The following is a 13,452-nucleotide window of genomic DNA, read 5'->3' as shown; positions in this document are numbered from 1 at the left end:
AAAAGAAGACGAACAAACTTCCATCCGAGTGCATTCGGTTCCTTTATACGCTTATTTCCAACCAAAAACTCCTGTTAGCTTGCCCAAAATGACCCAACTTTCGGAAAGAAATTATAAAAATACTAACACAATGGGATTTTGTCAAAATATACCCAAGTGGCTTCTGTTACAACACAATGTATCAGGTACACTTTCGTTTTCAAAATTGAAATAGATGGATACAGAAATACAAAGAAAACTGACATACAGAAACTATCATAATCTCTTTTGAGTTTAACGTATAAGAGCAGTATAAGCCATGACACGTTGAGAAGGGTGATTAGGTCCCATATCTTCTCTCACTTTTTCTTGAAGATCCTGCATCCGAAACAGGCTCACGGGTCCATGAGGCTTGACTTGCATACGCACCATTAAAATCATCCGCCCGCATGTAACCTCCCCCACCACTCACCTGCATTTGTTTCCATGTGAAATTGAATTAAAAACACTATATTTTGTATTTTATATATACATCTATGTAGTTAATATCCCGATATATCAAGCGATATATCAGTGATATATCGGTTATCAGTCCCCTGCCGAGATAGCGGTACAAAATATTGGTCAGAATATCGGTACCGATAATATCAGCGATATTGTCCGATATTTGACCGATATAGGACCGATATTTGATCGATAAATCACCGATTTTCCCGATATCAGTACCATTCTTTTTATTTCTACTGTTCATTTTTCTTCTTATCGCTGCTATTACTGTTTTAAGTCTTAATTTTACTGTTAAATGTTAGTGTTTTAAGTCTTAGTCAGTTCTTCTTGTTACAATTGTTAGTGTTAAATTGCTATATATATAAATTTAGCATGATATTAAAATTACCGATATCCCACCGCGATAACCGATATCTCAAATATCGGTCCTTGACCGATATCCGATATTTTACCGCATTAACTACTTAGATATACATACATATATGCCTATATGTGAAAATGTTAACTTACAGTCTCCAAACATGCAGATAAAATGGTCATGCCAGGCAGTGCATCAATTCCATGCTGCTTTTATTAAACAATAACTCATGAGAAAATATACATATTTAAAAAAAAAAAACATTTTAATGAACGAGTAAATAGCATGCTTGCCTGTCTTTGTACTTGAGTCTTGTAAATAAAGCCACCGCAGCAGAACAGTGTTGAAATGACAAAGAATCTGCTCCACCACATTTTGTTAATGAATACTTCAATTTTGTAAATAACAATAAACCATTTTCAAATATGTGACTGGTCCATGATAAAAGAATTGTGCAAATAAAGATAATTTACTTACATGCAAGAAAAGATTCCAAATAGAGCCCATCCTTTCGAAGATGTTCCTGCTTCATTTTGCTTGGATTCTAAATTATTAAGAAAAATCATTCATCAGATTAAATAATCCGTCAAAAGTAGATTTATTTGCATCTCGAAAAAGGAGGAAGATAAAAAAACTGAACATTACCGCACATTTTTGTAAGACTAAACTGGATGGGATCATAACCCTCCACTGGTATAGTTAGCTGAACCTCATACGGGTCATCACGTGCCGTTTGACCTGAATATACATCATGAATTCAGATATCCGAGTTGTAGAAGATGTAGAATTGTAGACAGTGAAATATAGTTGAGGTGGCAATTCTGACCCATTCGGGTTGTGCGTTATCTTGAATGGGTCAAAATAAAAATACAGCTAAAACGGGTCAAATTGGTCACATGGATCAAAAGTCGCCAAAAGTGAGCTTTTAATGCATAAGGGCTCCTATATTAGATTATTATTTTACACACAGTTTGTTTATAAATGATTATACTTTAAGAGAAGTGTCTAGGAAACACGCCTCGACCCGTAATAACCCGTTTTGAGCTCTAAATATAGCAATAGAAGATTTTGTACATATGCAATCGATATTCAACAACGTTGGAGACAAAGTTGTCGGTGGACTCCCTGTTGCCGCGGAGCCAGACAAAGTAACCTCCAAACCGGTCTTAGGAGAAACCTAGTAAAAATACAAAAAGAAAACTATCGTCAAATTGAAGCTAATCACTATAGACAAAATTAGTTTATGTACACGAATATACCGTAACAGTTGGTTTTTGAACTAATTGAGAAAGAGAGGCAACTGCAGTCATATACAGAGATACACGACTCTGCTCCGTATCAAAGCTGCAATAAACAAAGGTAACAATTTTCTAGAAAAAACATGGAAAGTAATAATAAAATTTATGAAATATGGATTATAGCAAATATTCGTCCATATATTTAACTTAGACAAGGGGCAAGACCTGTAGTCCTTGTAAGCCTTTTCGTAACCGTATTGAGTCATGCCGTTGTATACCTATGAGTCGTTAGCAGTGGGTTAATGATAAATAATATTTTGCTAATGTGACTTCCAACTAATGGTGCAGAAAGGGAGTATTATATATTCTTACAATTTCCCATGACCGTGGATGATAGCCCACTGTGAATCCTTCAAACACTCGCGAGCCCGGTTTCTCACACGGAATTGCAAGTTCAACGATAATTCTGCACTCAAATATAGGAAATAATTACATACTATATCATTAATATGTCTAACTCAAGTTATCATGTAGAAAAAAAACCTGCAATCTGACTCAAATGAAACATTGCAAACGCATCCAAGTTCACCTGAAAAGACGGAAAAAGTAATAGTAATGAATCTATAGTCACAAAAATCATACATGTATAACCCGTTACAACTTACGTATCTGTTAATCTTAAATACCAAAAAGATGTTCGGTTAACCGTTTTTGTAAAAAAAAAAAAAAAAAAAAAACAGACTATGGAAATCTGACCTTTGCCAGTATTATTTACTTACTACATCTGAAGTAAGAATTTACATATTTATACCCTAATTACCATGTGATTTTTTTAACTTGTTACGCAAATAATTAAATAGAAATATGTATTTAATTATTACGATCCAGCAGACATTTCTAAAGCATGCCAAGCTATTTTAAACAACAGAAACAAAAATAAATCCAAAAGAACTCACATACTTTTGCACTGTGCATTTGGGCAATCACCACATATGATATTTAACTGGATTCAAACAAGAGTAAAAAGTAGGTAGTCAAAAACAACACAAACCGTATCAAATGAATAAACTCTGAATATACTAGACTAGATGTTAACTTCTGCAGATGCTTACCTGAGCCGTACGCCCCCTTTTGTCATGACTTGTTTCACAGTGTTGAAGATCACCATTGTAAAACTCCTGATGCGTAAGAATTAAGAAGACTGTGAGTCTATATAAATATATAATCGTCAAAATATTATATCTTAGCTTGATACTTAGGTTGGTTACCACAGTGACCAAAATGACACACGGCACTATTTCGCTTATGTTTTTTTTAGTTACCTAACATCATCAATATACGCCTTACTCATGATTTGAATACATCAGATTCGTGTATTAAGGTACCAAAAATGAAGAAGCGTTTCGGTTGATAACATGATATCCTGCATTCGAGTTCTATAGCCCCTTCGGTTCCGCCAAAGAAAATAAATATGAGACGGTTTCAGATTTCAAGTCATGAAAAACCCCAAGGTTCCCTCACCTACTTGCCTTAATCCTTATTCATTTGTTATTTAAACTAAAAAAACACACAGATATTGCAATCGATGATGAGGCATGATATTCCAAGAAACAAATAGAGGTGTCTGTTGCATGAGTTATTACCTAACAGGAGGCTCTTTTCCTCTGCTACACAAATGTAACAGATTCACGTATCTTATGACTACATGTGTGAATCAGAAATGAACTTAAAGGTATAACACACCTAAGAAAAATAGAAAGCGGCTACGTTCAACATTTCTCTCAAATGAATATTTGAATAACAGATCTTGAGGAAGCAATTAAGCAAGACGAAAAAAAGAAAAAAGTTTAGATGGATTTCTTATACAAATTCTCAAATTCCGCTTACTTGAACAAAATTATAACGTTCTGAACCGGCAACAAAATAGTTGAAGCCCTCAAATTTGCCAAAACCAACATATCCCTGCAGTAAGCCCATCATGTACAGATTAAAAATTCAAAAGATATATATATATATATATACACACACACACACACACACTTTCAATCACTTGAATATGAGATATTTTAAATGTTAAGCATTGTGAGAGCAACCAGTTTCACTCACACATACAAAACATCAAAGTGGACTTTTTGTTGTCAAACTTAAAGGAAGTAAGGCACTAAAGGTTACCGATTGTGATCTCGTTTCCACATCTTTACAGAACCGAATCGCACAGTCAGTACTCTAAAACAAAACGAAACAAATATCAGCCGCATTCAGCAGGGATTAAAAAAACCCATCTCAAATTACAACAACCATCAAGATTAATGACATTACCCCTCCATCATACTCGAACAGATGCCCATTCCAGTTACTCTGCATAACATCTTAAAGAAAACAAATCTTTCCTTCACTATATAACCGCCATTTAAACTCGAAAAACATCATATAAAAACACTAATATTATTGCTATAAATACATATAATCAGGATACAAAATCATAAATGTGACTAGAGTTGTCAAGAACATAGCAATTGGTTGCAGGCACCACCACTGAATCAACACTGCCTATGTGATACAGCAAAGCTGAGAATTAAACATAAAAAGATTAAATTTTTAGTTTCCAAAATGGAAAAAGAAATCAAACCCATAAATCTTAATTACTAATACTACACCATTTACCTGTAAACACGGTTAGGTAAAAACTGATCCTGCGGTTCATACTAAAATAAAGAAAAGTAAAGACTACAAAACATCAAGAAATGTTAATGTCAATGATTTGAGATTATGGTTTCATTGTTTGTTGGATAGATCAATGGTTGTTACCTGATTTTTTTATGCAGGAACAAATGAGAAGAACAAAATACAGGGAGCAGGCGGAAATTGTCACAATGACATTGGATAAATCGATAATGATGATGACGATGGTGGTTATGATTTATGGCATTTACACTGTAGCACTACTTCAAGCTTAACACAAGTGTGTGTTCTTGAATTTGTTGTGGGTTTTTAGGATTTGGGGGAAATGCCCATTTGTTAGGGTTCGGGTCGGTAACTTACGGTTCAAGATCGGATGCAAGCAAAACAAGTATTTAATCCTTTTTCTAAAAAGGGCCACTGGTTTATCGGTATTCGTATGACTTTTTCGAAGGGGGGTTGGCGGTTGAAGTGTTGTTTGTGATAACACGTCTTCAAAGTGAGCTTTTTGACGGTGGGTTCCCCTAGAATTGGTGGCATGTCGAGTTACCAGCGTTGTCTGCGATCGCTGATGTGGGTGTTCTTTTACCTATGGATGTACAACAGAATACAAATACATGTGCTTGAACGAGGCCGATCTTAACTTGTTTAAATTTAGAGTTTTTTTTTACCAAAGCGCTTGAACTCGACTTTTAAGTAAGTTTATAAGTTCGAGTTCGGTCTAGTTTCAGCTTGTTTATTATATGTTTTTTTTAATTATTCTCTTTATGTATACACACGCTACTACCTCATGTAAACACTAATAAACAAAATTTTGATGTCACGTTTATTTTAGTTAGTATATAAGATTACATGTTTGTTTTGAGGTATTAGACTTTGACCCAAATGTATGATCATAATTTGATTGATTAGTTGTTAAAGTTTGCTTTTCTTTACATCATATATTTTTCTTGGTATATCCAAATAATAGATAGGATCATAAACTAAAACATTCCGAAGCGATTGATCCCTTTTTAATATAATTTGATTCTTTAAATTAGAGTGCCAATTACAAAAAAAAACTTACACGTCTAACTTCAAACGAGTCCAAAAATACACATACAAACATCCACTAATTAATGATGATAAACCTTATCATTATGAGATAGATGGTGCAACCCCTAGAAGATTCATTTTTTTTTCTTTTAATACAAAAAAAAAAACGTATGTACAATACTAGAATGATCAAAGAGAAAAAAAAGTCACCAACCACCTATAAAGTAAAAACAAGAGATAGTTAAACATTGAAAGATCTTAGTAGTACCCTGAATAATCATACGGTATGTATATGTTCAAATGATCTTTATACATTATTCATTCACAAGTCACAACTCACATAATTTTACTTTAAACTAAAAGAATGAGACGTCATTTTGATAAAAAATTAAAAACAAAATTCACAATATGGTTGTTTAAAAAAAATTAAAACTAGAAATTGTAGGACTTTCCCCTCAAGAGGGAGTCCTTCCAGAAATTCTCGACGGCCAAGGGAGACCCAAGCCGAGGAGGGGGTTTGGAAATAGTTTTCAACCAGCAATTGACGCGTCTCGGTTATTACCTCATTAGCTGCGTCATTGCCCCAAGCGCAAAGATAACTTCACCGTTACCCCCAACTCCGATCTTAATACACCCCACGCCCCAACTTCTTTCGTACACTCCACCAATGTGGGATCAACCACAAATTCCACTTTCTAACCTTAACTCCCTCTCAACACTCAAATCTTGGTTCCAAACTTCACCAAGCTGGTCAACATCAACTTGTGAAGTTAGTTTAATAGAAATGAAGGGGAATTTTAATATGAAATGGTATTTTAGAGATTTCACATACACAAAGAAATTGGATGGAGGTTAGTGTAAAGGACAATAAGCGAGAAAACTTTTCAAATAAAGGACGATGAGTAAAAGTCAAATTTTTAAAGGATATGGTTGATAATTTAGTGAACATAAAGTACAAAAATTGTAATTTAGTCTTTAGAAAGAAAAAAAAAAACTTTTATTTGTTAATTTGAGGGAAAAAAACAACGGATTGGAGAGGTTTATGAGGTTGTCTTCTCATGGAATACTTTCAAAACCTTAGTTTAGTGAGTCATGCTTTTCATGATTGTTTTTTAATCTTCATACTAGTCATATCTCATTGTTCTCGTTGTATGATCTTGTGAGCTCTTTTAGTCGAAAGTAGTTTAAACTGTAATTTGATATACTTATGTGGCTCGTTTGAGTCGGCCATGACCTGGTTGTGAGAACGTGTACAGTGAGTGTCGGAACGTCGGCTAACATAGGCCACATGGCGCCACACACAATTCGACTGATTCCAAACCTGGAGATCGACTCTTTTTATTATAATGAACTCGCAAAACAAACTCCATACCAACAATCTAAACAAAACCCCGTATAACCCAAACCTACTATGACTCGAACACTAATTAAATACACACAGCAAGAAAAAACTCATACATATCCCAACCCTTATTTAGAACTCAAACTAAAATAAGACAAACCTTGACTCAAAACTCTAAACCAACTCAACCTTCAATTCGCCCCATGCAACCAACAACGATCAAGATTATTCCAAAAACCCTTGCATTTTGCCTTGAGAGGTGTTCATGTCAGCGAACATACCTTCTAGTGTTGAAGTAAACTGATACCCACATTCGGTTTTCAGCTTCAGTATTAAACTTCTCTCTGCATCCTCAGATACACTTATACCCGAAAGAAGTCGTGTTGCCAAATGTTGTTTGTAATATTTTTCAAACTCGTCTTTTTCTTTTAGGTAACGGACCAGCATCATTACTTTATCTAGTGCAACCTCGACATCTTCTTTGCTCTCCAATCCCTTTCTAAGCTTGTCATCTAGAAACAAGGAGATGAATTCTGGGACCGTGGATTCAAATTAATAAAATACTCAAACGAAGAATTCAAAGCGTTTTGAAACGTCTTATCGTTGTTAAACGCAAGATTGATGATTTTATCATGTTTATCTTTTCTTCCAATAACCGTTGCACAAACTCCACGGGATCTTTAACCTGTTCAGGGTCGATAACCAGTTGTTTACCTGTTTCCCGAATGTGAGAAGTCATTGCATCACGTATCACTGATAACCCATTTGGCAGCCTGCGAAAAAAATTGTAAATCCAGGCTAAATCATCGTACTTATCTTCGATAACCATATCAACCAAACCAGAATTTTCCATGTGAACTAAACAGTTCATTTGACTTTCAATCATTTCCTTTTCAACCACATTTGTTACCTTCACTTCACTTTTCGCATCTAAATAACACACCACCCGATCAATTTCTTCATTCAAACATTTCTCAGTTTTTTTCAAATACTCCCCACAATTACAACAACATTCGATTAACCGCTGAGATTCTCCTCGGTAAAAAGTGGCAGAAGCATCAAGAAAAGGCTGTTCAAAGACTTGTTGGTAGACAGAAGGACCAAGGTCCATTAACATTTTGATTATGTCTTTCATTAAATCTCCCTTGATAACTTCTCCATTTCTTTCTTTCTGAACACTATCCAGGAGTGTGACTTGTAGCCTCGTTTGGATATTAACAGAGTGGATAACGTTATCCCTCCATAGATTAAGACCAAGCTCGCGAACTGGAGTTTTGTGTGTACTAGGAATATATGTTCTGTCCATGTACATTAATTACTATGTCACGTATCGTTTGTAATGCTTTGTTGTGTTGCGTCCATTTGTTGTTTAATTCTTCTAGAAACAAGGGTCCTTGAGATGCTTCGACTGATGCAGCTATTTCTTGTAAATGCACAGTCATTGTTGATACAAGTCCAGAATATAACTTTTCTCCAAAACTGTGCAGGACCATATTGTATGCATTCCTGCACATACAGTTGCCGCGTAAAGTAAGTATAATAATAACAAAACCTGTATAAAGAACACATGGATTTAAAAATAATAATGATATGAAGAACTCATCCTGAGAACTTGGTCTAGTGGTAAATTGGCCTGCCCTCCCTAGTGGAGACGCAAGTTCGATTCCCGCTTCGGCCATTTTCAAGGGACATCTGGGTGAAGGGACGAATCAGGGCTTTAATCCCGGGTTCGAACTTGACGGGGGCGAGGGTTTACGGATTCTATCCGGTTCCCGCGCATTGGGGGCATGGTCTCATGGCGGTCGAGGAGTCGACCTTGGACATAGCCCGGGCAGGGTGTGTTTACATGTGAGATTCTTTGCCGTTCAAAAAAAAAGATGCTTATAGAATGACGTAACTTAACTGAGAAATCTTTAGGCAAACCACATTAAGACATCTAATTAGTCTTTCATAAGTGATCTACTATAAACAAATGAAAAAGAAAATCAACAAACAGAAGTAACCATCAAGGAAAGGAAGGGGCAAAATATTATTGTTCACAAATTCAGGTTTATATTGATAAACCATCATTTTTTGATTGTTAAAGTGATAACAATACACCAATCAATAATGCAGATGTAGCTTTAAGAAAGAGGTGAATGCCAATACTATCAACTTGACCAGGGCCGGCCCGGGGCCCGTTCTCGTGGGAGCCTAAATTTATTTACTTATTTTAAATAGAGTTAATAGCATTTTAGTCCCTGTGGTTTGGGCCATTTTGCCAGTTTAGTCCAAAGGTTTCATTTTACGCCTGTGGGTCCAAAAAGGTTTCACCGTTGCCATTTTAGTCCACTGGATTAACTTCATCCATTTTTTCTGTTAACGAGAAGGGCAATTTGGTCATTTTATATGTAATTCTATGAACCAGAAGGGCAATTCGGCCATATAAAATGACCAAATTGCCTTTCTCGTTAACAAAAATAATGGATGAAGTTAATCCAGTGGACTAAAATGGCAACGGTGAAACCTTTTTGGACCCACAGGCGAAAAATGAAACATTTGAACTAAACTGGCGTAATGGCCCAAACCAGAGGGACTAAAATGACATATCGCGTGTAAAAACAACTGGGTCACTAGTAGGGGTGTTCAAAAGTATCCGTATCCGAAAATCCGATCCGAAATATCCGAAAAAATCGGATATCCGAAATTTCGGATATCCGAATTTTTTGGATTCGGATTCGGATAGTGATTTTCAAAATTTTCGGATATTTCGGATATCCGAAATATCCGAAAAATTTAATTTTCATTTTTTTCGGATATCCGAATATCCGAAGTATCCGAAAATATCCGAAATATCCGAAAAATATCCGAAATATCCGAAAAATATCCGAAGTATCCGAAAAATATCCGAAAATTTATATTCGGATATCCGAAACTATCCAGAAATATCCGTTTGCGAATATGAAAAAAATAATAAAAAAATAAAAATTAAATAAAAAGTTGGATTTTCGGATATCCGATTAACTATCCGAATCCGTATCCGAAATTTCGGATATCCGAATTTCAGATATCCGAAATTTCGGATACGGATTCGGATAGTGAAATCTAGTATCCGAAAATTTCGGATATCCGAAATTCGGATATCCGAATTTTCGTAATTTCGGATATCCGAATTTTCGGATATCCGGTTTTGAACACCCCTAGTCACTAGTCACTAACAATCTAGCATACCCTTAGTCCCTTTAAAACTGAGACCCGGGTAGGCACAGGTTCGAGCCCTGCAGAAGGTTATTTTTTCAAAACAAAGCATATGTTATGTTATCATATATTCAATACAAAATAACAGGACATCTAACTTAATAGCCAAACTAGGGATGAGCTTGGTACCGTCCGGTACCGAAAATCCTTAAAAGTGGGTACCGGTACCGGTACCGAATATACCTGGTTCGGTATGGTACCAGTATTTGAGGGTAAAAACCGGTAAATACCGGTACCGAAAATGCTAAAAGTCGGTACAGAAAAAGTACCCGGTTCGGTAAATTCGATACCAGTACCGGGAACGAATTGCTCATCCCTAAGCCAAACCACAGAGTGATCATCTAGTGAAAAAAAAAGTAATGTTTTCTACTCTACTCTACCTAATGAAGTAAGTTATGGTGATGATGGAAAAGGATAATAATGGAAACCTGTAAAGCTCTTCGAACGTAACAGTGATGATGCCGTTATGATGGTAAATCTCGTGAATGGCATGCTCCAATATCTTCCAAGTCTTGTCAGCATATTCCGGATCCACCACCACCCGATGCTTAAACGCCTCTATCTGGAAGTTCCTCTTCTCTTGTGAACTCATCCTCTTCTCTTGATCCCAAATTTTGTACGTATTTTTAAAGTTTGCAATTCTAGATACATAAGCTGGAAATCTCGATGATCGTAGACTTTTGACTTACATCCATCAGTCAGTGGAGTAAAGGACGGTTTGTAATCCACGCCGATGGAAATTTCCTTTCTTATATTTTTCAACTGAAAGTGAAATGGGTTATATTGCCGAGTTAATTACGTTGATTCAACTAGTTTGTGGTTTGAGGGGGGGGGGGGGGGGGGGGGGTTTGGGTCTAAATGCTAACGGTAAAGTCACTAGATTTCAAAGATGTTAGAGGTCAAGGGTTCAAGCCTCAGACGCAAATTTGTGTAAAAATTTTTGTTAAGAAAAAACTAGTTTGTGGTTTAATGCTAAACTAGTGGGAGCTGTCGCGCATTGCGGCGGGTTTTTCAGTCCGTACCATTTTGGTTTGTTATATCACTAGTACGATACCGGCACTCGGTATAACAATTGAAACGTGTTTTACATTGACTAAAAACGAATACTGGTACCGATGTTATTAGACTGTATCAGTTTGGTTCGTCACGGCACTAGTACGAAACAAACAACCAATATAACTTACGGTTCCAAAAAGTAATCCCCAATGCAAACACAACTCCCTTTGCACTGGAATTTATACTGGAACTCCAAGAAAACCATAAAAAAGAATAGATGCACCGGTATTGATGTGGTACGAATGATATCAATGGAATTTAATTTATACTAGAACTCCAAGAAAATTATAAAAAAGAATAGATGCACCGGTATTGATGTGGTATGAATGATATCAATGGAATTTATATCAATTCGGTTCGTCACGATAAAGAAAAAAGTCCATTATATTTCTCATTTGATTTTGAACAAAATTTTTATGGAAGGGTAGATAAAAATGGCCGGATAGTCCCTGTGGTTTATCCATTTTTCACCTTTAGTCTCTAACTTACTAAAATTACAGCAATAGTCCTCAACTTTTTCAATTTCGTTCCCGAATAGTCCTTGACATAGATGGAGGTTAGTTTTTTGTGTTAAGTGGGTGTGAAATGACAAAAAAGCCCTTACTATTAAAAAATAACAACTAAAATATTAAAAGATTAAAAAATACCTGTGGACCCCAACCCCTACCCTATGTCTTCTTTCACCTTCTTTACCTGCAACAACACAGATGAATCAATGATAAACATTGAAGATATGTCGAGTAAAATAACCTTCTGTTCATCAAACTCAAATGCATAACCAAATTAGGGCATGTTTGGCTAAGCTTTTTGAAACAACTTATTGACTTATTGGCTTTTTGAAAAGTCATAAGCTCCAAAATGATGTTTGGCAATGAGGGTGTATGTGATGGGAAAAAGCCAATAAGTCAATAAGTTGTTTCAAAAAGCTTAGCCAAACATGCCCTTAGTGTCGAATATCTTGAAGTCACTAATTGCTCCATACCAATATTTCAAGACACCAATATTGACTTCTCTGAACTTCCAATCGTCTTCGGAGAGACACAACAGTTTCTTCCGATGGCTATTCCTAATCTTTCAGCCATCGAAAATTGCATCATGGAAGCTCCAACACAAGCCGATAAAGTAAGATTTTTCAACGGGAAGTATTATAGCATATGGTGATGAAGCTCTGCTAAATCATGTGAAGGAAGATTTTCCTAGAGATGGTGATGGGACTGATGGCTTTCAAGCAAAACAAGTACCATTATTGCGTAACAGAAGGTATAGATGTGTAAGACGACGGCCATCTGAGGTTAATTTTGGTTGCCTCTGATCTGTGGTGGCTGATTATGGGTTGTAGGTTAAAGAGAAAGACATGGGAAGAAGACATGGCGTGGGGTGGGGTGGGTAGGTGGACAGGTGGGGCCACATGTTTTTTTTTAATTTTTTAATGTTTTATTTGTTAATTTTTAATAGTAAGGGCATTTTTGTCATTTCACACCCATTTAACACAAAAATCTAACCTCCATCCACGCCAGGGACTATCCGGGAACAAAATTGCAAAAGTTGGGGACTATAGCTGTAATTTTAGAAAATTAGGGACTAAAGGTGAAAAATGGACAAACCACAGGAACTACCCGAGCACTTTTCTCTTAATTTATACTGGAACTCCAAGAAAATTATAAAAAAGAATAGATGCACCGGTATTGATGTGGTATGAATGATATCAATGGAATTTATATCAATTCGGTTCGTCACGATAAAGAAAAAAGTCCATTATATTTCTCATTTGATTTTGAACAAAATTTTTATGGAAAGGTAGATAAAAATAAACACGTCACGATAATATATTCGAATTTTTAACGCGTTACATTATATTATTAGAATGACAAAAAATGTAAACGACATCACTTTATACCAAAAAAAATAAAAATAAAAAATAAACCATGAGACAACTTGTATGACATGTATGTTGTGTGTTGTGTTTCGATTACTTGTACATTACCATACGCAACTTGAATTCAAACAAGTATATTTATTTT

The 13,452-nt window shown here is 35.7% G+C and overlaps 1 protein-coding gene, 1 non-coding gene and 1 pseudogene across 3 annotated transcripts; all 3 read right to left on the bottom strand.

Moving 5' to 3' along the window:
* Positions 1–98: 98 nt before the first annotated feature.
* On the bottom strand, positions 99–5,202 carry LOC110908986. Of its 2 annotated transcripts, none has more exons than XM_022153992.2 (18): positions 4,891–5,202; positions 4,747–4,787; positions 4,559–4,650; positions 4,402–4,440; positions 4,255–4,308; positions 3,970–4,044; positions 3,195–3,260; positions 3,043–3,085; positions 2,626–2,671; positions 2,455–2,548; positions 2,308–2,360; positions 2,104–2,188; positions 1,919–2,021; positions 1,490–1,582; positions 1,322–1,388; positions 1,138–1,204; positions 997–1,050; positions 99–451 (listed from the first exon to the last, which is right to left on the bottom strand). In XM_022153992.2, exons 2-18 carry the CDS (start codon positions 4,784–4,786, stop codon positions 320–322), a joined length of 1,203 nt encoding a protein of 400 aa, XP_022009684.1. In that variant the 5' UTR covers position 4,787; positions 4,891–5,202; the 3' UTR covers positions 99–319. The 2 variants fall into 2 exon arrangements, with proteins under 2 accessions (XP_022009684.1, XP_022009683.1); XM_022153991.2 differs by having other exon boundaries at positions 4,747–4,809; positions 4,891–5,201.
* Positions 5,203–6,241: 1,039 nt separating this feature from the next.
* LOC118486833 lies at positions 6,242–6,393 on the bottom strand. Its single transcript, XR_004880000.1, has one exon. It is a non-coding gene; the product is annotated as a U4 spliceosomal RNA (small nuclear RNA).
* A 713-nt stretch (positions 6,394–7,106) lies between these two features.
* Positions 7,107–12,768, bottom strand: LOC110908987 (annotated as a pseudogene).
* Positions 12,769–13,452: the final 684 nt, after the last annotated feature.

The sequence above is a fragment of the Helianthus annuus genome, chromosome 14 (genome assembly GCF_002127325.2).
Source record: "Helianthus annuus cultivar XRQ/B chromosome 14, HanXRQr2.0-SUNRISE, whole genome shotgun sequence".
Taxonomy (NCBI): domain Eukaryota; kingdom Viridiplantae; phylum Streptophyta; class Magnoliopsida; order Asterales; family Asteraceae; genus Helianthus; species Helianthus annuus.
This window is presented reverse-complemented; position numbering and strand designations above follow the sequence as displayed.